This window comes from Salmo salar, chromosome 26 (genome assembly GCF_965601325.2).
Source record: "Salmo salar chromosome 26, fSalSal1, whole genome shotgun sequence".
Classification (NCBI taxonomy): Eukaryota; Metazoa; Chordata; class Actinopteri; order Salmoniformes; family Salmonidae; genus Salmo; species Salmo salar.
The window spans coordinates 42886101-42913183 of record NC_138316.1 but is presented as its reverse complement, the minus strand read 5'-3'; the positions used below and the strand labels follow the sequence as shown (position 1 = coordinate 42913183).

Below are 27083 nucleotides of genomic sequence, written 5' to 3'. Positions count from 1 at the left end.
TCGCAAATGGGTCTTCCAAATGGACAATGACCCAAGCATACTTCCGAAGTTGTGGCAAAATGGCTTAAGAACAACAAAGTCAAGGTATTGGAGTGGCCATCTCAAAGCCCTGACCTCAATCCTATTGAGAATTTGTGGGCAGAACTGAAAAAGCATGTGCTGGCAAGGAGGCCTACAAACCTGACTTAGTTACACCAGCTCTGTCAGGTGGAATGGGCCAAAATTCACCCAACTTATTGTGGGAAGCTTGTGGAAGCCTACCTGAAATGTTTGACCCAAGCTAAACAATTTAAAGGCAATGCTACCAAATACTAATTGAGTGTATGTAAACTTCTGACCCACTGGGAATGTGATGAAAGAAATTAAATCTGAAATAAATCATTCTCTCTACTATTATTCTAACATTTCATATTCTTAAAATAAAGTGGTGATCGTGACTGACCTAAGACAGGGGATTTTTACTAGGATTAAATGTCAGGAATTGTGAAAAACTGAGTTTAAATGTATTTGGCTAAGGTGTATGTAAACTTCCGACTTCAACAGTATATGTTCTAAATCTTTGATGTTTTGGGGTTTCCATGAACTAAGCCGGTTGTTGTATAGAGTGAAGAAAGAGCCATGTACTGTAGGCTATATGATTCAGATGTTACACTTTATTAATAGATTCAGCTCGTTTCAAGACTTTTCAACAAAGAAGTTGTATGTATGTACAGTATGTGTCATTGTTATTATACATACAGTAAACAAACCATGAATAAACTGAGGCAAATTGAATAATATTACAAAGTATTGTTACATTTCATATTCTAATAAATATCTTTTATATATTTCATGTAAGCTTATAAGATAAGTACTGTTATAATGATGTAAGAAAATGGCCAAAACACCAAGTAGGAAAACAGAGGCAAAATGCTGCATAGCCTCTTGATTCCCTGAAAGAACATTCAGTATATCAATCATCTAACACTTACACTAGTGAGTCGTTTAATGGCAACAGAAAAGTCAAACCAAGATTTCAGAAGTTAGTCAGTGTTAATCTTCCAAATGTCAGAATCAATATCTTACATCTTCTCTGTGAAACATTTTCTTCAGGCTACTCCTTGAATTCCACTCCATTTTCTTGGCAAACTTGTAGACGCATCCAAAGAGATCAGGGAACATTGTCATCATGTCAACAGAATCCGCATCCTCAGTGCTTCAGAGAGAGAGAGACAAAATATTCAACCACCTTCAATGGTAAGAGAGTAAATAAAGTGAATGTACATGTTTTTAGACAAAACAATGAATGTCTTACTAGTGCTCATGAAGGTTGCGTATGAAGCGCAACAAACCCAATGTGTTGTCAGGGTAGGCCTTCTTTTTACCATCCAACTTGTCCATCAACTCAGGCGGCATCTGTGTACACAAATAAATAACAGTAAGTGTGACTACTACTAGACACTACACTAGGATGAATGTACAGGTAAAGTGTGTAGGTAAAGAGTGACTACTACTAGACTAGACACTACACTAGGATGAAGGTACAGGTAAAGTGTGTAGGTAAAGAGTGACTACTACTAGACACTACACTAGGATGAAGGTACAGGTAAATAACAGTAAGAGTGACTACTAGACTAGACACTACACTAGGATGAAGGTACAGGTAAATAACAGTAAGAGTGACTACTACTAGACACTACACTAGGATGAAGGTACAGGTAAATAACAGTAAGAGTGACTACTACTAGACACTACACTAGGATGAATGTACAGGTAAATAACAGTAAGAGTGACTACTACTAGACTAGACACTACACTAGGATGAAGGTACAGGTAAATAACAGTAAGAGTGACTACTAGACTAGACACTACACTAGGATGAAGGTACAGGTAAATAACAGTAAGAGTGACTACTACTAGACTAGACACTACACTAGGATGAATGTACAGGTAAATAACAGTAAGAGTGACTACTAGACTAGACACTACACTAGGATGAATGTACAGGTAAATAACAGTAAGAGTGACTACTACTAGACACTACACTAGGATGAATGTACAGGTAAATAACAGTAAGAGTGACTACTACTAGACTAGACACTACACTAGGATGAATGTACAGGTAAATAACAGTAAGTGTGACTACTACTAGACACTACACTAGGATGAATGTACAGGTAAATAACAGTAAGAGTGACTACTACTAGACACTACACTAGGATGAAGGTACAGGTAAATAACAGTAAGAGTGACTACTACTACTAGACACTACACTAGGATGAAGGTACAGGTAAATAACAGTAAGTGTGACTACTACTAGACACTACACTAGGATGAAGGTACAGGTAAATAACAGTAAGAGTGACTACTACTAGACACTACACTAGGATGAATGTACAGGTAAATAACAGTAAGAGTGACTACTACTAGACACTACACTAGGATGAATGTACAGGTAAATAACAGTAAGAGTGACTACTACTAGACACTACACTAGGATGAATGTACAGGTAAATAACAGTAAGAGTGACTACTACTAGACACTACACTAGGATGAATGTACAGGTAAATAACAGTAAGAGTGACTACTACTAGACACTACACTAGGATGAATGTACAGGTAAATAACAGTAAGAGTGACTACTACTAGACACTACACTAGGATGAAGGTACAGGTAAATAACAGTAAGAGTGACTACTACTAGACACTACACTAGGATGGATGTACAGGTAAATAACAGTAAGAGTGACTACTACTACTAGACACTACACTAGGATGAAGGTACAGGTAAATAACAGTAAGAGTGACTACTACTAGACACTACACTAGGATGAAGGTACAGGTAAATAACAGTAAGAGTGACTACTACTAGACACTACACTAGGATGAAGGTACAGGTAAATAACAGTAAGAGTGACTACTACTAGACTAGACACTACACTAGGATGAATGTACAGGTAAATAACAGTAAGAGTGACTACTACTAGACACTACACTAGGATGAATGTACAGGTAAATAACAGTAAGAGTGACTACTACTAGACACTACACTAGGATGAAGGTACAGGTAAATAACAGTAAGAGTGACTACTACTAGACACTACACTAGGATGAAGGTACAGGTAAATAACAGTAAGTGTGACTACTACTAGACAGCCTACACTAGGATGAATGTACAGGTAAATAACAGTAAGAGTGACTACTACTAGACTAGACACTACACTAGGATGAATGTACAGGTAAATAACAGTAAGTGTGACTACTACTAGACACTACACTAGGATGAATGTACAGGTAAATAACAGTAAGAGTGACTACTACTAGACACTACACTAGGATGAATGTACAGGTAAATAACAGTAAGAGTGACTACTACTAGACACTACACTAGGATGAATGTACAGGTAAATAACAGTAAGAGTGACTACTACTAGACACTACACTAGGATGAATGTACAGGTAAATAACAGTAAGTGTGACTACTACTAGACACTACACTAGGATGAAGGTACAGGTAAATAACAGTAAGAGTGACTACTACTAGACTAGACACTACACTAGGATGAATGTACAGGTAAATAACAGTAAGAGTGACTACTACTAGACACTACACTAGGATGAAGGTACAGGTAAATAACAGTAAGAGTGACTACTACTAGACTAGACACTACACTAGGATGAAGGTACAGGTAAATAACAGTAAGAGTGACTACTACTAGACACTACACTAGGATGAATGTACAGGTAAATAACAGTAAGAGTGACTACTACTAGACTAGACACTACACTAGGATGAAGGTACAGGTAAATAACAGTAAGAGTGACTACTACTAGACACTACACTAGGATGAAGGTACAGGTAAATAACAGTAAGAGTGACTACTACTAGACACTACACTAGGATGAAGGTACAGGTAAATAACAGTAAGAGTGACTACTACTAGACTAGACACTACACTAGGATGAAGGTACAGGTAAATAACAGTAAGAGTGACTACTACTAGACTAGACACTACACTAGGATGAATGTACAGGTAAATAACAGTAAGAGTGCCTACTACTAGACACTACACTAGGATGAAGGTACAGGTAAATAACAGTAAGAGTGACTACTACTAGACACTACACTAGGATGAATGTACAGGTAAATAACAGTAAGTGTGACTACTACTAGACACTACACTAGGATGAATGTACAGGTAAATAACAGTAAGAGTGACTACTACTAGACACTACACTAGGATGAATGTACAGGTAAATAACAGTAAGAGTGACTACTAGACTAGACACTACACTAGGATGAATGTACAGGTAAATAACAGTAAGTGTGACTACTACTAGACACTACACTAGGATGAAGGTACAGGTAAATAACAGTAAGAGTGACTACTACTAGACTAGACACTACACTAGGATGAATGTACAGGTAAATAACAGTAAGAGTGACTACTACTAGACTAGACACTACACTAGGATGAAGGTACAGGTAAATAACAGTAAGAGTGACTACTACTAGACTAGACACTACACTAGGATGAAGGTACAGGTAAATAACAGTAAGAGTGACTACTACTAGACACTACACTAGGATGAATGTACAGGTAAATAACAGTAAGAGTGACTACTACTAGACACTACACTAGGATGAAGGTACAGGTAAATAACAGTAAGAGTGACTACTACTAGACACTACACTAGGATGAATGTACAGGTAAATAACAGTAAGAGTGACTACTACTAGACACTACACTAGGATGAATGTACAGGTAAATAACAGTAAGAGTGACTACTACTAGACACTACACTAGGATGAATGTACAGGTAAATAACAGTAAGAGTGACTACTACTAGACACTACACTAGGATGAAGGTACAGGTAAATAACAGTAAGAGTGACTACTACTAGACACTACACTAGGATGAATGTACAGGTAAATAACAGTAAGAGTGACTACTACTAGACACTACACTAGGATGAAGGTACAGGTAAATAACAGTAAGAGTGACTACTACTAGACACTACACTAGGATGAATGTACAGGTAAATAACAGTAAGAGTGACTACTACTAGACACTACACTAGGATGAATGTACAGGTAAATAACAGTAAGAGTGACTACTACTAGACACTACACTAGGATGAAGGTACAGGTAAATAACAGTAAGAGTGACTACTACTAGACACTACACTAGGATGAATGTACAGGTAAATAACAGTAAGAGTGACTACTACTAGACACTACACTAGGATGAATGTACAGGTAAATAACAGTAAGAGTGACTACTACTAGACACTACACTAGGATGAAGGTACAGGTAAATAACAGTAAGAGTGACTACTACTAGACACTACACTAGGATGAATGTACAGGTAAATAACAGTAAGAGTGACTACTACTAGACACTACACTAGGATGAAGGTACAGGTAAATAACAGTAAGAGTGCCTACTACTAGACTAGACACTACACTAGGATGAAGGTACAGGTAAATAACAGTAAGAGTGACTACTACTAGACTAGACACTACACTAGGATGAATGTACAGGTAAATAACAGTAAGAGTGACTACTACTAGACTAGACACTAGGATGAAGGTACAGGTAAATAACAGTAAGAGTGACTACTACTAGACACTACACTAGGATGAATGTACAGGTAAATAACAGTAAGAGTGACTACTACTAGACACTACACTAGGATGAATGTACAGGTAAATAACAGTAAGAGTGACTACTACTAGACACTACACTAGGATGAATGTACAGGTAAATAACAGTAAGAGTGCCTACTACTAGACACTACACTAGGATGAAGGTACAGGTAAATAACAGTAAGAGTGACTACTACTAGACACTACACTAGGATGAAGGTACAGGTAAATAACAGTAAGAGTGACTACTACTAGACACTACACTAGGATGAATGTACAGGTAAATAACAGTAAGAGTGACTACTACTAGACACTACACTAGGATGAATGTACAGGTAAATAACAGTAAGAGTGACTACTACTAGACACTACACTAGGATGAAGGTACAGGTAAAGTAAGCAGGTAAGAGTGACTACTACTAGACACTACACTAGGATGAAGGTACAGGTAAATAACAGTAAGAGTGACTACTACTAGACTAGACACTACACTAGGATGAATGTACAGGTAAATAACAGTAAGAGTGACTACTACTAGACACTACACTAGGATGAAGGTACAGGTAAATAACAGTAAGAGTGACTACTACTAGACACTACACTAGGATGAAGGTACAGGTAAATAACAGTAAGAGTGACTACTACTAGACACTACACTAGGATGAATGTACAGGTAAATAACAGTAAGAGTGACTACTACTAGACACTACACTAGGATGAAGGTACAGGTAAATAACAGTAAGAGTGACTACTACTAGACACTACACTAGGATGAATGTACAGGTAAATAACAGTAAGAGTGACTACTACTAGACACTACACTAGGATGAAGGTACAGGTAAATAACAGTAAGAGTGACTACTACTAGACACTACACTAGGATGAATGTACAGGTAAATAACAGTAAGAGTGACTACTACTAGACACTACACTAGGATGAATGTACAGGTAAATAACAGTAAGAGTGACTACTACTAGACACTACACTAGGATGAAGGTACAGGTAAATAACAGTAAGAGTGACTAGTACTAGACACTACACTAGGATGAATGTACAGGTAAATAACAGTAAGAGTGACTACTACTAGACACTACACTAGGATGAATGTACAGGTAAATAACAGTAAGAGTGACTACTACTAGACACTACACTAGGATGAAGGTACAGGTAAATAACAGTAAGAGTGACTACTACTAGACACTACACTAGGATGAAGGTACAGGTAAATAACAGTAAGAGTGACTACTACTAGACTAGACACTACACTAGGATGAATGTACAGGTAAATAACAGTAAGAGTGACTACTACTAGACACTACACTAGGATGAATGTACAGGTAAATAACAGTAAGAGTGACTACTACTAGACACTACACTAGGATGAATGTACAGGTAAATAACAGTAAGAGTGACTACTACTAGACTAGACACTACACTAGGATGAAGGTACAGGTAAATAACAGTAAGAGTGACTACTACTAGACACTACACTAGGATGAAGGTACAGGTAAATAACAGTAAGAGTGACTACTACTAGACACTACACTAGGATGAAGGTACAGGTAAATAACAGTAAGAGTGACTACTACTAGACACTACACTAGGATGAAGGTACAGGTAAATAACAGTAAGAGTGACTACTACTAGACACTACACTAGGATGAAGGTACAGGTAAATAACAGTAAGAGTGACTACTACTAGACACTACACTAGGATGAATGTACAGGTAAATAACAGTAAGAGTGACTACTACTAGACACTACACTAGGATGAAGGTACAGGTAAATAACAGTAAGAGTGACTACTACTAGACACTACACTAGGATGAAGGTACAGGTAAATAACAGTAAGAGTGACTACTACTAGACACTACACTAGGATGAAGGTACAGGTAAATAACAGTAAGAGTGACTACTACTAGACACTACACTAGGATGAAGGTACAGGTAAATAACAGTAAGAGTGACTACTACTAGACACTACACTAGGATGAAGGTACAGGTAAATAACAGTAAGAGTGACTACTACTAGACGAATGTACAGGTAAATAACAGTAAGAGTGACTACTACTAGACACTACACTAGGATGAATGTACAGGTAAATAACAGTAAGAGTGACTACTACTAGACTAGACACTACACTAGGATGAAGGTACAGGTAAATAACAGTAAGAGTGACTACTACTAGACACTACACTAGGATGAATGTACAGGTAAATAACAGTAAGAGTGACTACTACTAGACACTACACTAGGATGAATGTACAGGTAAATAACAGTAAGTGTGACTACTACTAGACACTACACTAGGATGAAGGTACAGGTAAATAACAGTAAGAGTGACTACTACTAGACTAGACACTACACTAGGATGAAGGTACAGGTAAATAACAGTAAGAGTGACTACTACTAGACACTACACTAGGATGAATGTACAGGTAAATAACAGTAAGAGTGACTACTACTAGACACTACACTAGGATGAATGTACAGGTAAATAACAGTAAGAGTGACTACTACTAGACACTACACTAGGATGAAGGTACAGGTAAATAACAGTAAGAGTGACTACTACTAGACACTACACTAGGATGAAGGTACAGGTAAATAACAGTAAGAGTGACTACTACTAGACACTACACTAGGATGAAGGTACAGGTAAATAACAGTAAGAGTGACTACTACTAGACTAGACACTACACTAGGATGAATGTACAGGTAAATAACAGTAAGAGTGACTACTACTAGACACTACACTAGGATGAATGTACAGGTAAATAACAGTAAGAGTGACTACTACTAGACACTACACTAGGATGAATGTACAGGTAAATAACAGTAAGAGTGACTACTACTAGACACTACACTAGGATGAAGGTACAGGTAAATAACAGTAAGAGTGACTACTACTAGACACTACACTAGGATGAATGTACAGGTAAATAACAGTAAGAGTGACTACTACTAGACACTACACTAGGATGAAGGTACAGGTAAATAACAGTAAGAGTGACTACTACTAGACACTACACTAGGATGAAGGTACAGGTAAATAACAGTAAGAGTGACTACTACTAGACACTACACTAGGATGAAGGTACAGGTAAATAACAGTAAGAGTGACTACTACTAGACTAGACACTACACTAGGATGAATGTACAGGTAAATAACAGTAAGAGTGACTACTACTAGACACTACACTAGGATGAATGTACAGGTAAATAACAGTAAGAGTGACTACTACTAGACACTACACTAGGATGAATGTACAGGTAAATAACAGTAAGAGTGACTACTACTAGACTAGACACTACACTAGGATGAATGTACAGGTAAATAACAGTAAGAGTGACTACTACTAGACACTACACTAGGATGAAGGTACAGGTAAATAACAGTAAGAGTGACTACTACTAGACACTACACTAGGATGAAGGTACAGGTAAATAACAGTAAGAGTGACTACTACTAGACACTACACTAGGATGAAGGTACAGGTAAATAACAGTAAGAGTGACTACTACTAGACACTACACTAGGATGAATGTACAGGTAAATAACAGTAAGAGTGACTACTACTAGACACTACACTAGGATGAATGTACAGGTAAATAACAGTAAGAGTGACTACTACTAGACACTACACTAGGATGAATGTACAGGTAAATAACAGTAAGAGTGACTACTACTAGACACTACACTAGGATGAATGTACAGGTAAATAACAGTAAGAGTGACTACTACTAGACACTACACTAGGATGAATGTACAGGTAAATAACAGTAAGAGTGACTACTACTAGACACTACACTAGGATGAAGGTACAGGTAAATAACAGTAAGAGTGCCTACTACTAGACACTACACTAGGATGAATGTACAGGTAAATAACAGTAAGAGTGACTACTACTAGACACTACACTAGGATGAATGTACAGGTAAATAACAGTAAGAGTGACTACTACTAGACACTACACTAGGATGAATGTACAGGTAAATAACAGTAAGAGTGACTACTACTAGACACTACACTAGGATGAAGGTACAGGTAAATAACAGTAAGAGTGACTACTACTAGACACTACACTAGGATGAAGGTACAGGTAAATAACAGTAAGAGTGACTACTACTAGACACTACACTAGGATGAAGGTACAGGTAAATAACAGTAAGAGTGACTACTACTAGACACTACACTAGGATGAAGGTACAGGTAAATAACAGTAAGAGTGACTACTACTACTAGACACTACACTAGGATGAATGTACAGGTAAATAACAGTAAGTGTGACTACTACTAGACTAGACACTAGGATGAATGTACAGGTAAATAACAGTAAGAGTGACTACTAGACTAGACACTACACTAGGATGAAGGTACAGGTAAATAACAGTAAGAGTGACTACTACTAGACTAGACACTAGGATGAATGTACAGGTAAATAACAGTAAGAGTGACTACTACTAGACACTACACTAGGATGAAGGTACAGGTAAATAACAGTAAGAGTGACTACTAGACTAGACACTACACTAGGATGAAGGTACAGGTAAATAACAGTAAGAGTGACTACTACTAGACACTACACTAGGATGAAGGTACAGGTAAATAACAGTAAGAGTGACTACTACTAGACACTACACTAGGATGAAGGTACAGGTAAATAACAGTAAGAGTGACTACTACTAGACACTACACTAGGATGAATGTACAGGTAAATAACAGTAAGTGTGACTACTACTAGACTAGACACTACACTAGGATGAATGTACAGGTAAATAACAGTAAGAGTGACTACTACTAGACACTACACTAGGATGAAGGTACAGGTAAATAACAGTAAGAGTGACTACTACTAGACACTACACTAGGATGAAGGTACAGGTAAATAACAGTAAGAGTGACTACTACTAGACTAGACACTACACTAGGATGAATGTACAGGTAAATAACAGTAAGAGTGACTACTACTAGACACTACACTAGGATGAAGGTACAGGTAAATAACAGTAAGAGTGACTACTACTAGACACTACACTAGGATGAAGGTACAGGTAAATAACAGTAAGAGTGACTACTACTAGACACTACACTAGGATGAAGGTACAGGTAAATAACAGTAAGAGTGACTACTACTAGACTAGACACTAGGATGAAGGTACAGGTAAATAACAGTAAGAGTGACTACTACTAGACTAGACACTAGGATGAAGGTACAGGTAAATAACAGTAAGAGTGACTACTACTAGACACTACACTAGGATGAAGGTACAGGTAAATAACAGTAAGAGTGACTACTACTAGACACTACACTAGGATGAAGGTACAGGTAAATAACAGTAAGAGTGACTACTACTAGACTAGACACTACACTAGGATGAATGTACAGGTAAATAACAGTAAGAGTGACTACTACTAGACACTACACTAGGATGAATGTACAGGTAAATAACAGTAAGAGTGACTACTACTAGACTAGACACTAGGATGAATGTACAGGTAAATAACAGTAAGAGTGACTACTACTAGACACTACACTAGGATGAAGGTACAGGTAAATAACAGTAAGAGTGACTACTACTAGACACTACACTAGGATGAATGTACAGGTAAATAACAGTAAGAGTGACTACTACTAGACACTACACTAGGATGAATGTACAGGTAAATAACAGTAAGAGTGACTACTACTAGACTAGACACTAGGATGAATGTACAGGTAAATAACAGTAAGAGTGACTACTACTAGACTAGACACTAGGATGAAGGTACAGGTAAATAACAGTAAGAGTGACTACTACTAGACACTACACTAGGATGAAGGTACAGGTAAATAACAGTAAGAGTGACTACTACTAGACACTACACTAGGATGAATGTACAGGTAAATAACAGTAAGAGTGACTACTACTAGACACTACACTAGGATGAAGGTACAGGTAAATAACAGTAAGAGTGACTACTACTAGACACTACACTAGGATGAAGGTACAGGTAAATAACAGTAAGAGTGACTACTACTAGACTAGACACTACACTAGGATGAATGTACAGGTAAATAACAGTAAGAGTGACTACTACTAGACACTACACTAGGATGAAGGTACAGGTAAATAACAGTAAGAGTGACTACTACTAGACTAGACACTACACTAGGATGAAGGTACAGGTAAATAACAGTAAGAGTGACTACTAGACTAGACACTACACTAGGATGAAGGTACAGGTAAATAACAGTAAGAGTGACTACTACTAGACACTACACTAGGATGAAGGTACAGGTAAATAACAGTAAGAGTGACTACTACTAGACACTACACTAGGATGAAGGTACAGGTAAATAACAGTAAGAGTGACTACTACTAGACACTACACTAGGATGAATGTACAGGTAAATAACAGTAAGAGTGACTACTACTAGACACTACACTAGGATGAATGTACAGGTAAATAACAGTAAGAGTGACTACTACTAGACACTACACTAGGATGAAGGTACAGGTAAATAACAGTAAGAGTGACTACTACTAGACACTACACTAGGATGAATGTACAGGTAAATAACAGTAAGAGTGACTACTACTAGACACTACACTAGGATGAAGGTACAGGTAAATAACAGTAAGTGTGACTACTACTAGACACTACACTAGGATGAATGTACAGGTAAATAACAGTAAGAGTGACTACTACTAGACACTACACTAGGATGAATGTACAGGTAAATAACAGTAAGAGTGACTACTACTAGACACTACACTAGGATGAAGGTACAGGTAAATAACAGTAAGAGTGACTACTACTAGACTAGACACTACACTAGGATGAAGGTACAGGTAAATAACAGTAAGAGTGACTACTACTAGACACTACACTAGGATGAATGTACAGGTAAATAACAGTAAGAGTGACTACTACTAGACACTACACTAGGATGAAGGTACAGGTAAATAACAGTAAGAGTGACTACTACTAGACACTACACTAGGATGAAGGTACAGGTAAATAACAGTAAGAGTGACTACTACTAGACTAGACACTACACTAGGATGAAGGTACAGGTAAATAACAGTAAGTGTGACTACTACTAGACTAGACACTACACTAGGATGAATGTACAGGTAAATAACAGTAAGAGTGACTACTACTAGACTAGACACTACACTAGGATGAAGGTACAGGTAAATAACAGTAAGAGTGACTACTACTAGACACTACACTAGGATGAATGTACAGGTAAATAACAGTAAGAGTGACTACTACTAGACACTACACTAGGATGAAGGTACAGGTAAATAACAGTAAGAGTGACTACTACTAGACACTACACTAGGATGAATGTACAGGTAAATAACAGTAAGAGTGACTACTACTAGACACTACACTAGGATGAATGTACAGGTAAATAACAGTAAGAGTGACTACTACTAGACTAGACACTACACTAGGATGAAGGTACAGGTAAATAACAGTAAGAGTGACTACTACTAGACACTACACTAGGATGAATGTACAGGTAAATAACAGTAAGAGTGACTACTACTAGACACTACACTAGGATGAAGGTACAGGTAAATAACAGTAAGAGTGACTACTACTAGACACTACACTAGGATGAATGTACAGGTAAATAACAGTAAGAGTGACTACTACTAGACACTACACTAGGATGAAGGTACAGGTAAATAACAGTAAGAGTGACTACTACTAGACTAGACACTACACTAGGATGAATGTACAGGTAAATAACAGTAAGAGTGACTACTACTAGACTAGACACTACACTAGGATGAAGGTACAGGTAAATAACAGTAAGAGTGACTACTACTAGACTAGACACTACACTAGGATGAAGGTACAGGTAAATAACAGTAAGAGTGACTACTACTAGACTAGACACTACACTAGGATGAAGGTACAGGTAAATAACAGTAAGAGTGACTACTACTAGACTAGACACTACACTAGGATGAAGGTACAGGTAAATAACAGTAAGAGTGACTACTACTAGACTAGACACTACACTAGGATGAAGGTACAGGTAAATAACAGTAAGAGTGACTACTACTAGACTAGACACTACACTAGGATGAATGTACAGGTAAATAACAGTAAGAGTGACTACTACTAGACACTACACTAGGATGAAGGTACAGGTAAATAACAGTAAGAGTGACTACTACTAGACACTACACTAGGATGAATGTACAGGTAAATAACAGTAAGAGTGACTACTACTAGACTAGACACTACACTAGGATGAATGTACAGGTAAATAACAGTAAGAGTGACTACTACTAGACACTACACTAGGATGAATGTACAGGTAAATAACAGTAAGAGTGACTACTACTAGACACTACACTAGGATGAATGTACAGGTAAATAACAGTAAGAGTGACTACTACTAGACACTACACTAGGATGAAGGTACAGGTAAATAACAGTAAGAGTGACTACTACTAGACACTACACTAGGATGAATGTACAGGTAAATAACAGTAAGAGTGACTACTACTAGACACTACACTAGGATGAAGGTACAGGTAAATAACAGTAAGAGTGACTACTACTACTAGACACTACACTAGGATGAATGTACAGGTAAATAACAGTAAGAGTGACTACTACTAGACACTACACTAGGATGAAGGTACAGGTAAATAACAGTAAGTGTGACTACTACTAGACACTACACTAGGATGAAGGTACAGGTAAATAACAGTAAGAGTGACTACTACTACTAGACACTACACTAGGATGAAGGTACAGGTAAATAACAGTAAGAGTGACTACTACTAGACACTACACTAGGATGAATGTACAGGTAAATAACAGTAAGAGTGACTACTAGACTAGACACTACACTAGGATGAAGGTACAGGTAAATAACAGTAAGAGTGACTACTACTAGACACTACACTAGGATGAATGTACAGGTAAATAACAGTAAGTGTGACTACTACTAGACACTACACTAGGATGAAGGTACAGGTAAATAACAGTAAGAGTGACTACTACTAGACACTACACTAGGATGAATGTACAGGTAAATAACAGTAAGAGTGACTACTACTAGACACTACACTAGGATGAAGGTACAGGTAAATAACAGTAAGTGTGACTACTACTACTAGACACTACACTAGGATGAATGTACAGGTAAATAACAGTAAGAGTGACTACTACTAGACACTACACTAGGATGAATGTACAGGTAAATAACAGTAAGAGTGACTACTACTAGACACTACACTAGGATGAAGGTACAGGTAAATAACAGTAAGAGTGACTACTACTAGACACTACACTAGGATGAAGGTACAGGTAAATAACAGTAAGAGTGACTACTAGACTAGACACTACACTAGGATGAATGTACAGGTAAATAACAGTAAGAGTGACTACTACTAGACACTACACTAGGATGAAGGTACAGGTAAATAACAGTAAGAGTGACTACTAGACTAGACACTACACTAGGATGAAGGTACAGGTAAAGTGTGTAGGTAAAGAGTGACTACTACTACTAGACACTACACTAGGATGAAGGTACAGGTAAATAACATGGATAAAATGGCGTCTTGCTCACCTTGGACTTCCAGTTTGTGAAGGACCTCCCCTCAGCACACTGGTCCAAAGCATGAAGGAGTCTTGGGTCTGCTTTGCGACAGTTCTCTGCTTCCTTCTCGTTACCAATTTTTCGTAAGTACTCCACTCTCCTGAAAAACAACAGTGTACCTTTAAATGCATTCAACTGGGTCAGTGTCAAACAGCGATCACATTTCCACTGGGATAAATCGTCGTTAGAATTGAGCATTGCAACCCATTCGACAATGTCATGCTTTGTCCTCATTGCTCTGGGACCAAACCAACATTTATGAACTTCAATGGTTAAAACCTGAACCCATTAAAAAAGGTAAATGTCCACTGGAAAAAGTAAATCTTAACTAATCTTAACTAACCTTCTGATTGACAAGTGTTAGCACTGCTCCTCACCTCTCTTCTGCCCAGAAGTATGGGTGGGCCAGTGTGTCCTCCACTGTAGGTCTCTTCTCTGGCTCTTCATTGATCATCCACTCAATGAGGTCCCTGGTCACCTCATCATCAACATGTTCCAGTGTGTACTTCCCTTGAAAAATGTTCATTTCACAGTGGATGCCTTTGCCAAATGGATGATGTCCACCAGAGATGATGTAATACATTAACATCCCAGCCACCTGAAAAGTATATAATAATAATTTATAATGTATTACATTTCTATAGCGCTTTTGATAACAATCTCAAAGCACTTCAATAGCAAAAAACAAACAACCAATACATCATCATGAGTAGCCTAGCTATAGTTAGCTAGGTCAACCAATACATTATCATGAGTAGCCTAGCTATAGTTAGCTAGGTCAACCAATACATCATGAGTAGCCTAGCTATAGTTAGCTAGATCAACCAATACATCATGAGTAGCCTAGCTAGAGTTAGCTAGGTCAACCAATAGAGGCCGAGTCTTTGAGGACATGCATCCTCCAAAGATAGAGAGGGACAGTTCATGGCTTGATCAGAAGGTGGTGGTCAGGGAGATGGTTGAGGAAGTGTCTGGTGACGATCTTGTAGAGGGCTACTCTGGGAACCAGCAGGTGTCATGTCCCCACTGGACTTCTCCTCCTTCACAATATAGTATAGTATACATTCTAACCAAGTATGCTGACTTATTTAAAATTGAAAACTAACCTGAATATCGGTGCTCCTCTTATATCCGATCCCACTGTCTTCATCTAAAGTTTCTTTGGCCTTCCAACATTTTGTTCCTGCACTGATTGTGTGTAGAGTTGTTTGTTCCATGTTCAATTGTCGACTTATACCGAAATCGGCTAATCTCGCTCTGCCTGTAACATCTGAAGAGAAGATCATATAAAATGTATCATTGAAACATAGGTTAATAAACAACACATCAAATTAATATTTCTTTAGCCCAGATTTCTGTTGACTCACTACATGGTCTGGTCTTACCTATTAAAACATTCTGTGGTTTGATATCCCGGTGCAGAATTTTTGTGTTTAGACTATGGAGAACGCTTAGACTGCAGAGCACCTCGTGCACTATTTTCTTCAGGACAGGGGTTTTGTCCTCTGGTAGGTGGTCTTTGATGTATTCATCAAGGGTGTATTCACAGAGCTGAAGAACAAGGTAACCAAAGTGCTCGTCCTCTGCAAAGTCCACATATCTCACAATGCAGGGACTATCCAGCTGAGGTAGTCGTAAAAAACCCTCTTCTCTCTTCAGATCTTGATAGTTTGACTTGAGCATTCTCTTCACGGCTACCTCAGTACCATCATCCTTCAAGCCCAGAAAGACTTCAGTTCCATCACTTCCTTTGGCTATTTGGAAATCTGGATGGACCACAAGATTGAGATTTCCCAATCTGTAAATCTTGCCTGCATCTATGTTGCTGAGTACCTTCAACTGAGGCCTCCACCGCTCACTAACTTTGTGCCATTTCCGGGGTTTCAATTCATCGGTGGTGAAGGGAAATGGTTTAACACTGGAATTTTCACCATGTACACCGGATTCTTCAACTGGAATTGATGAAGTATCAAGATCTGGCTTCTCAGTCATGTCAGGTGTACTTTTCTCTACCGACAACTCTTCCTGAATTGTTTTCTTCTTCTTCTTCTTTTTCTTCTTCTTTTTTGATAGATTCATTCCCTGCAATTGTTCAGTTGCATCTGTTGGTGGGACTGGACTTTGTAGGGACATATCTAATTTCCTCAGCTTTTCTTTCAGGTCTTCATCCATCTGCATTTCGGCAGTAACAAGTATTTTCTCCGGCACAGAGGTTATCCCTTGTGATGTGATAATCGCAGGTACACAATCGAAGGTGTACAGATCTGCAAGCAGACCAAAAGTTAAAACACCTAAGTTTGAGGTCTGAGGATTGGAGATATATGCTTGATCAGTGAATGAGATGATCCTCTTGCATAACTCCTCAACAAAAGGGAGGGTCCAGCCATGTTTGTGATTTGGAGTTTTCTGAGTAATCACATACAGTAGTCTTACAACTGAAATGTTGTGATTTAGTCCTTGAGGGGTAATTTTGGATTCAAGTAGGAGATATTTCAGAAGAGTGGGTATTACTAACAGTGACAGTCTAAGAGATATTTCTTTCATAATGTTAAAAACAGCTGTCAAGCAATTCACTACCATATCTTGTAAATGTGTGGGAATTTTAGGCAAACGATTGGTCGCCTCTTCAAGGTAGAGATCAATTTTCTGAGATTCTCTCAGCCACTTTATGGATGCTTGAAGATACTGATCCGCATTTGTTCCAATGGCGTTAAAGGACATGTCATATAGTGTAAGATGATTCACAGGGTTCACCACCAGCATGTGTTTGCCATATTCATTGAAAACATCCTCCACTGATTTGAGTCCTATTGCACAAGAAAAATCATAAAAAATCTTCAATTTGACAAAATTCTCACTCTCTAAAGAGAATTTCTGAATCATGCTTGCTATCTTTTGGTCAGTAGCGGGATATGCTTTGAGATTTCTTTCAGCAAATGCTCCAGACATCATCAACTCTTTCACAATGTCTTCTCTGTCATTGTTTGCCGCCAGTTGAAGTGGAGTATAGATCTGGATTGGTGTCCCTTCTGGATCTGCTTTTGCTGCGATTAATCTACTCACTACACTGACAGGAGCTTTTGACATTGCGGCATAATGCAAAGGAGCCCAACCATTTGCTGATTGCATGTTGGGGTTAGCACCTTCTTCCAGAAGAAATGTACAAATATTGTCATTTGTAAATGCAACAGCAGCGATTAAAGGGGTAACATCATCATTCCACTCAGCACAAGGGTACAGTCTATTCAAGTCCTTGCCGCCTCTGATAAATTTCTTTAGTTTCTCCAACTTTCTGTCAATAATGCATTTTATAATTGGATCCGTTTTCCTTGGAACCACAGGCCCCGTTGGTAATTGTAATTGGAACTGGATTTGACCTGGGACGATATTCATTCTTCAAACATCTGCTTCTACAGGTACAGTAGATCTGTGGGATGACATCTCTATTATTACCTATGTTAAAAGGTTAAGTCAGGTACAGTCATATAAGCCTTGCTTAACCCTATTCTTGTTCATAACAATTGCAAAGACATTGGCAACGTTGTATTGTAGTCAACTTTGTTCTGAAGTTATCGGCGGCCATAGAGACAGATAAACATCTTGATTCTATGTTTAGTGGAGAACTTCTGCTTATAAAGTGATGCCGAAGGGCAAAAAAGCATCTAACGACCCAGGTAGCTGTTCTACTAATGGTCTGAGAAAGTCGGTAAATAAGTGTTGGGAAACAGGTCTGAGATTTTACGATGTGACTACAAAGGTTCTAGCGATGAACTTAGCAAGATGCTTTTGGGAAACCAGGCCCTGGACAATAAATGAACACAATTTCAAGCGCAAATTACATTTTCGAAAGACACCTTTTGCATGTGGAAATGTTATATAATTTTGTATAATCACCTTCAGGGTGAATAAACCATTGAAATTAAAAAAATATATATATGTTTTAAGTGAGAAGTAGGCATTGGTCGAAACAGAAAATAAATTCACATGAGCATCACAATGCCTACTTCACCCATGCTCGGCCAAGGTTTTCCAGCACACTGCTTTGACCTACTACAGTAGAAATGTTGGTCAATTGTACTTCAAACAATGTGTATGCAGGTTGCTTAGGATTCAAATCTTCTCAAACAGCCTAATTCATACTCTTCAGAGGAATATTGGATTTTACCGTGTCCTGCTATTAAAATAATGTACAGTGCATTCGGAAAGTGTTCAGATCCCTTGACTTTTTACACATTTTATTACGTTACAGCCTTATTCTAAAATGGATTAAATCGTTTTCCCCCTATCAATCTACACACAATAACCCATAATGACAAAGTAAAAACAGTTTAGACATTTTTGCAAATTTGTAAAAAAAAAAAAAAAACTTTAATATCACATTTACATAGGTATTCAGACCCTTTACTCAGTCCTTTGTCGAAGCACCTTTGGCAGCGATTACAGCCTTGCGTCTTCTTGGGTATGATGCTACAAGTTTGGCACACTTGTATTTGGGGAGTTTCTTCTCTTCTCTGCAGATCCTCTCAAGCTCTGTCAGGTTGGATGGGGAGCGTTGAGGCTTAACTATTTTCAGGTCTCTCCAGAGATGTTCGATCGGGTTCTAGTCCGGGCTCTGGCTGGGCCACTCAAGGACATTCAGAGACTTGTCCCAAAGTCACTCCTGTGTGGTCTTAGCTGTGTGCTTAGGGTCGTTGTCTTGTTGGAAGGTGAACCTTTGCCCCAGTCTGAGGTCCTGAGCGCTCTGGAACAGGTTTTCATCAAGGATCTCTCTGTACTTTGCTCCGTTTATCTGTCCCTCAATCCTGACTAGTCTCCCAGTCCCTGCCGCTGAAAAACATTCCCACAGCATGATGCTGCCACCACAATGCTTCACCGGATAGATGGTGCCAGGTTTCCTCCAGATGTGATGCTTGGCATTCAGGCCAAAGAGTTCAATCTTGGTTTCATCAGACCAGAGAATCTTGTTTCTCTTGGTCTGGGAGTCCTTTAGGTGCCTTTTGGCAAACTCCAAGCAGGCTGTCATTTGCCTTTTACTGAGGAGTGGCTTCCGTCTGGCCACTCTACCATAAAGACCTGATTGGTGGAGTGCTGCAGAGATGGTTGTCCTTCTGGAAGGTTCTCCCATCTCTACAGAGGAACTCTGGAGCTCTGTCAGAGTGACCATCGGGTTCTTGGTCACCTTCCTGACCAAGGTCCTTCTCCCCCGATTGCTCAGTTAGGCTGAGCGTTCAGCTCGAGGAAGAGTCTTGGTGATTCCAAACTGCTTCCATTTAAGAATGATGAAGGCCACTGTATTCTTGGGGACGTTCAATGCTGCAGACATTTTTTAGTACCTTTCCCCAGATCTGTGCCTCGACAGAATCCTGTCTCAGAGCTCTACGGAACATTTCTTTGACCTAATGACTTGGTTTTTGCTCTGACATGCACTGTCAACTGTGGGAACTTATATAGACAGGTGTGTGCCTTTCCAAATCATGTCCAATCAATTGAATTTACCTCAGGTAAAACATGTCAAACATGTAAAGTGTGGTGTACCGCAGGGCAGCTCTCTAGGCCCTCGACTCTTTTCTATTTTTACCAATGACCTGCCACTGGAATTAAACAAAGCACATGTGCCCGTATATGCTGAGGATTCAACCATATATGCATCAGCAACTACAGCTAATGAAGTCACTGAAACCCTTAACAACGAGTTGCAGTCTGTTTTGGAATGGGTAGCCAGTAATAAACTGGTCCTGAACATCTCTAAAACTAAGAGCATTGTATTAGACTTCAGCTGAATCTGGTAATGAATGGTGTGGCTATTGAACAAGTTGAGGAGACTAAATTACTTGGTGTTACCTTAGATTGTAAACTGTCATGGTCAAAACATATAGATTCAATGGTTGCAAAGATGGGGAGAGGTCTAGCCGTAATAAAGAGATGCTCTGCTTTTTTGACGCCACACTCCAAAAAGAAGGTTCTGCAGACTCTAGTTTTGTCTAATCTTGATTATTGTCCAGTCATGTGGTCCAGTGATGCAAGGAAAGACCTAGTTAAGCTGCAGCTGGCCCAGAACAGAGCGGCACGTTTTGCTCTTAATTGTAATCAGAGGGCTGATATCAATACTATGCATGCCAGTCTCTCTTGGCTAAGAGTTGAGGAGAGACTGACTGCATCACTTCTTTTTATAAGAAACATTAATGTGTTGAAAATCCCAAATTGTTTGCATAGTCAACTTACACACAGCTCTGACACACACACCTATCCCACCAGACATGCCACCAGGGGTATTTTCATAGTCCCCAAATCCAGAACAATTTCAAGAAAATGTACAGTATTATATAGAGCCCTTATTGCATGGAACTTCCTACCATCTCATATAAACAGCAAACCTGGTTTAAAAAACAGATAAAGCAACACCTCGCGGCACAACGCCTCTCCCCTATTTGACCTAGATAGTTTGTGTGTATGCATTGATATGTAGGCTACATGTGCCTTTTTAAAAATGTATGTAGTTCTGTCCTTGAGCTGTTCTTGTCTAATGATGTTCTGTATTATGTCATTCTGTATTATGTTTCATTTTTGTGTGGATCCCAGGGAGAGTAGCTGCTTCCTTTGCAACAGCTAATGGGGATCCGAATAAAATACCAAACACCAAAATCAAGTTGTAGAAACATAACAAGGATGATCAATGGAAACAGGATGCAGCTGAGCTCAGTTTTGAGTCTCATGGCAAAGGATCTGAATACTTATTTAAATAAGGTTTTCCTTTTTTTGTTGTAATTGTGCCCAAAAAAATTAACCCTGTTTTCGCTTTGTCATTGTGGGATTTTGTGTGTAGATTGATGAGGGTAAAAAATAATTTCATACATTTTAAAATAAGGCTCAGTCTGTATCTTAACAAAATGTGGAAAAAGTCATCACCTGCTCTTTCCATGACAGAGTGACCAGGTGAATCCAGGTAAAAGCTTAATGACTATAACGAAATCGTCTAATCTTGCTCTTTTGAGAGTGTAATCGAACCCACAAATGCTGATGCTCCAGATACTCAACTAGTCTAAAGAATGCCAGTTATATTGCTTCTTTAATCAGAACAACAGTTTTCAGCTGTGCTAACATAATTGCAAAAGGGTTTTGTAATGATCAATTAGCCTTTTAAAATTATAAACTTGGATTAGCTAACACAACGTGCCATTGGAACACAGGAGTGATGGTTGCTAATGGGCCTCTATATGCCTGTGTAGATTTTCCATAAAAAATCTGCCCTTTCCAGCTACTATAGTCATTTACAACATTAACAATGTCTACACTGTATTTCTGTATATAACATCAATTCGATATTATTTTAATGGACAAACAAAATGGCTTTTCTTTAAAAAACAAGGACATTTCTAAGTGACCCCAAACGTTTGAACGTTAGTGTATCTATAATTATATAATTATAACTAATATGGCAGTGGGAAACATTTTATTGAATTGCTTACTTAATGTATTGTTGATCAGGTGTGAAGTAGCAACAAGAATGGAAATCAATTATGTCTGGAAAGAAATAAGCAGAAATTTAAATAAATGCATATTTTGTTGTTGTAAGATTAACATAGCTATGTAATGTGTGTTAGAACTACTTTAAAAGCACCACCTTCCAATGTCTACGTGGTGTGGTTTGGCACTCCTTGTCAGTGCTGCTGAAGCAGGCCACTCCTTATGACCTTCTGTTACGTGTTACGTTTTTCTTGTTCCCCATTTTCCCCTGTTAGTGTGTTTGTGTCTTGGGCATTACAGGTGTACCGAGTTGCGCTAACGATGGTGGGCGTGGCTGTAGCTGATTACAGAGAGGATATCTGTTTGCCGTGTGAGAAGAGAGAGAGGGGACACTTGTTTTGTTTGATGATTTGTTTGAATTTATCTTTGTTTGTGTTTCAGCCTGTCCTCTTGAGGTACTCCACCCTACCTAGGTCCTGGAGAAGGGAAAAGGTAGATCTGCCCATGGGTGTACATTCCCACGTAGATAACCCATTGTTTTATACACTAGGTTAGCCGGGCGGGTGTCACCCTTGTATTTTCTTGGAACCAGGTTGGACAGTGGGTTTGGGTTTAGAGTGTGCTAGGAAGGATTAGGTGTGTAGAAGAGGGACCTTTTGTTTATTTTCATTACTTGGACCCCGATCCCAAACATTCCCTTCTCTTACCTTCCCTTGTTGTGGTCAGGGGCGGAAATCCCGGGGGGGGGGAAGGGGGGACACGACCCCCCCATCCTGGGAAAAATATGATTTGTCCCCCCCAATATATCACTGAAACATAACTATGTAATTTAAATGATATTAATAATACGCACTGAAAGCAATTGTGCTGATTTATAGACACTTAATAGCGCGTTTTTAAGTTTCAAAAGATTGCAACCCCCCCACCCTTTGCCTCACAATGGTTTGATCCACTGCCAGTTCCTTAGCTTGCTGAAAGGCACTCAATGAACGTAACTGACGTGAGGTTAATCCAGTCAATCGCGCACACACACTAGCTGAATATGCAGAGCTAGCGCGCAAATATTAACTATTAAGCTAGCTAGTACCTATTCCATTTATGTGGCGTCGTCAAAGATGGAATCAGCATGCAGATGATGTAAGTTAGTGCTTCAAAGTCCCTGTGATAAGGTTAGCGATAAACTGAAATCCAAACTGAACAGAACTACACTCTTCTACCATTGTCTTAAATATATTTAATGGTCTCGTTGCAAAAGCTAAATTGTCGCAAGTGAACTTTTATTAATTTATTTTATTTCACCTTTATTTAACCCGGGTAGCAAAGATTATAGCAAACACCACTGAAACTGAATTGGTGCTCGCTAGCTTTGCAAATTCAGCTATTGTTGGAAGCCAGCCAATATGAAACAAACTATTAAAATTACAAAAGGTTGCAGCATATGTTGTGTAAATGGTGAACTCATACAGCTGTCAACTCTTGTCATTTTAATCCGTTTCACATTTGCTAGCTACCTTTTAGATCGAAGCCCAAATAGAATGATTGAAGATGATAGAAGCCTATCTCCTACTGTAAATAACCTACACACTGTGTGTGTAGCCAGCCAGCCAGCCAGGTAGAAAAATGGCAGAAAAATAAAAGACGGACATCAGAGTATTTTTCAATACACCAAAACGCATAGTAAGAACCCTAGTAGCCTAATATCTCAAAGACTAGTTGATAAAATGTTCATAAGAAAGAAATGAAATTCTAATGGAAATGTTTCACAATGATGTCATTAGGCAGAGCAGGCAACAGATGGCACACAGACAGCAGAGTTGGGGACAGATATGCAGGGACAGACTGGCAGAGACAGGGAGTCTCAGGTAAGTTTGTTGAGTCTTTGTTTGGCAACATTATGAAAGGTTCTCCATTTTTTTTACTTGTAAAATAGGAACATAATTGGAAAATGCCATGGATACCCCCACTCTCAACTTAAACTGGTGACTGAACTAAGATTTGTTAAAGGCAATGGTATTGCTGTTGTGTAGTTTTGGGTACCGGTAGTTAGGAGTACGGCAAACACCTTATTTCTTTTGTTCCTCAATATACATTTACCATATTACAATGTAGGCTATGTGTTACAGCACTACTTTTGGTGTCCCCCTCAGGAATTGCTCTTGAGAAAATGTAATGTAATTGTCCCCTCCAAAGTTGATATCAGATTTTCGCCAATGGTTGTGGTTGTTAGTTTTTGTTTTCTTACTGATTCTTTATGGGTGTTTTATATTGTTTATTTAATTACTTTACTAAACCTCCCCTGAGGGCTAAAATTGAGTTCTGGTTGTGGTCTGATTTATTTGTCACTCATTACACCCCACATTTCTTCCCCTTTCATCTGTTTTACCTGGTGTGTTTAGGCCCAGGCATTTACGTCTCCTCCTCAGACGAGCTACACCCGAGGGGAGAACGTAATACCTTCGCTCCTCTATAAAAAACAAATACCAGGGCTACTTTAAAGATAATAACATAAAAACACATTACATGCAGCTAAATGTGGGTACATTTACACTGAAAAACATTTAGGCCTACATCTGCTATAACAAAATAAATTGTGGACATCAGTATAAGTCATTTGAAATTATTGATCAATTTAGCCAATAAAAATATTCAGTAGGTGAAATTATGAAACCCTGCCCTTAAATAAATGTAAGACATGTTAGGGTTGAACTGGCTATTTGTTTGCATAACTTATATAATATACTGGGGAAGCTATGCTACAATATTAAGTATATGAACTGCGGGTAAATCAACTGTTGAAGACAAGAAGAACTACAACCGGCAACAGGAAGTGCGTCACGACGCTGGGATCAGCCTACACGCTGACGACAGGAGGAGCAAGTTTAAACCACGCTCCTCCTCCCTCTGACAGGCCAGCATTGAGCGGGAACTATCTCTGTTAGAGTATAAAAGAGAGAACAATAGGATGTGTCGTTCTCTTCTCTGTTTGCCCTGCGAGGTATAACATTTACATTTAAGTCATTTAGCAGACGCTCTTATCCAGAGCGACTTACAAATTGTATAACAGCGAGACCTTATATACGAACCACACATATACCACACACGTGTTTGCATTAATTAAAGTGTGAGATTTGGCCCTTCATAATGGGGTGCTAAGCTTTAAGCTATACTTTTAAGCTGTTAAGTATAATGAAACTTTGTAGCGCAATATTAAAACAAAGAACTGGTATAATGCAAAGATGTGTGTGTGTAGGGAAGTAGGGTGCAGACAGGCGTGATCGAAACTGTGTTAAATGCAACAGCTTAAAGGGTTGTGAAAGGACAATGGAAAAACACTGAGAAAGAACATAACAGGAAACTTCAGTGCACAACAACGAGGGCGCAAACCCGAGACCCAGCTTCTGCAAAGATGACCACGGAACCACAGCGCTAAGGGGCTGGACTAGCTTAAGCGCCAACACCAGCGATGGGCCAGTAAATTTAAACCACGCTGAGCCTCTACTCTAACAGGCCTGTTCAGAAACAGGAACTATCTCTGTTAGAGTATAAAGCAAGGGGATTTTGGGGTGTTGGGGCTTCTCTGTTTCATCCTGCGTGATGTTACAGTGAACCCGTATATACGGAATTTGCCATTTATTAACTGCTGAATAAATATTGACATTAATATAAAATATAATTGACTCTTTGTTCCTATATCAGATTCGAACACATGCAGCCTTAACAAAAGTACAGCTAAATCAGAAGTTACTATGTGCTGACTATTTTGTTCTGATACCAGAAACGAACTGTCGCAACATTAACAGACACTTTTCTACATAATATCAGCAGAGGCATTTGACATATAGCAACATATTATACGCAATATCCTAAAAGTATAATAGATGTCCTCTATGTTGCAATATCATTTGGTTACGATGAAAGCATCACTTTCCATCATTTATGGAAGTTACGCTCTCTATATTACGACTTTGATCAGCATAGTTTACAATCCAATAAAGTGATAGATGACAGGATAATCTAACAAGACAGGGAAAATGATATCCTATTAAGCATTAGCAAATGTAAATGATAGTTAAATGTTACTTCCATTTGGTCATTGTGATAAGACCAACCAAACCTGCTAGTTAGGTGACTGTATTTCAGGAATTGAAACTCTGATGTCTAACGGAAACTTTGATAGTCGAAGATGTGAAAAGTATGATCTTATGTTAGCGTTAGAAATGTAAACGATAAGGTTACTTACATTTTGTCATCGTGATATCGGCACCAACTTGCTTGAGGAAGTGTCCACAGACTATAGAAAAACTCAACCACACCTCTTCATCATTTGACTGTGTTTCAGGAAATGAAACTGAAACGGATGGCC

General features: G+C 38.6%; 1 protein-coding gene across 3 annotated transcripts; it reads right to left on the bottom strand.

Moving 5' to 3' along the window:
- Positions 1 to 633: 633 nt before the first annotated feature.
- Positions 634 to 27083, bottom strand: LOC106562560 (uncharacterized). Of its 3 annotated transcripts, XM_045708158.2 has the most exons (8): positions 26961 to 26979; positions 22723 to 22777; positions 16642 to 18683; positions 16363 to 16526; positions 15634 to 15854; positions 15227 to 15356; positions 1295 to 1395; positions 634 to 1195 (listed from the first exon to the last, which is right to left on the bottom strand). In XM_045708158.2, exons 3-8 carry the CDS (start codon positions 18647 to 18649, stop codon positions 1054 to 1056), a joined length of 2766 nt encoding a protein of 921 aa, XP_045564114.2. In that variant the 5' UTR covers positions 18650 to 18683; positions 22723 to 22777; positions 26961 to 26979; the 3' UTR covers positions 634 to 1053. The 3 variants fall into 3 exon arrangements, with proteins under 3 accessions (XP_045564114.2, XP_045564113.2, XP_045564115.1); XM_045708157.2 differs by lacking the exon at positions 22723 to 22777 and having other exon boundaries at positions 26961 to 27083; XM_045708159.2 differs by lacking the exons at positions 16642 to 18683; positions 22723 to 22777 and having other exon boundaries at positions 26961 to 27063.

Bases quoted from the DNA above. Each gene is read 5' to 3' on its own strand.
- LOC106562560 (XM_045708157.2), bottom strand. From the start codon at position 18,649: ATGAATATCGTCCCAGGTCAAATCCAGTTCCAATTACAATTACCAACG. The intron at 15,357-15,633 runs GTGAGGAGCAGT...GTTGTTTTTCAG, and splicing joins TACTTCTGGGCAGAAGAGAG to GAGAGTGGAGTACTTACGAA. The intron at 1,396-15,226 runs GTGAGCAAGACG...TTGTGTACACAG, and splicing joins TCACAAACTGGAAGTCCAAG to ATGCCGCCTGAGTTGATGGA.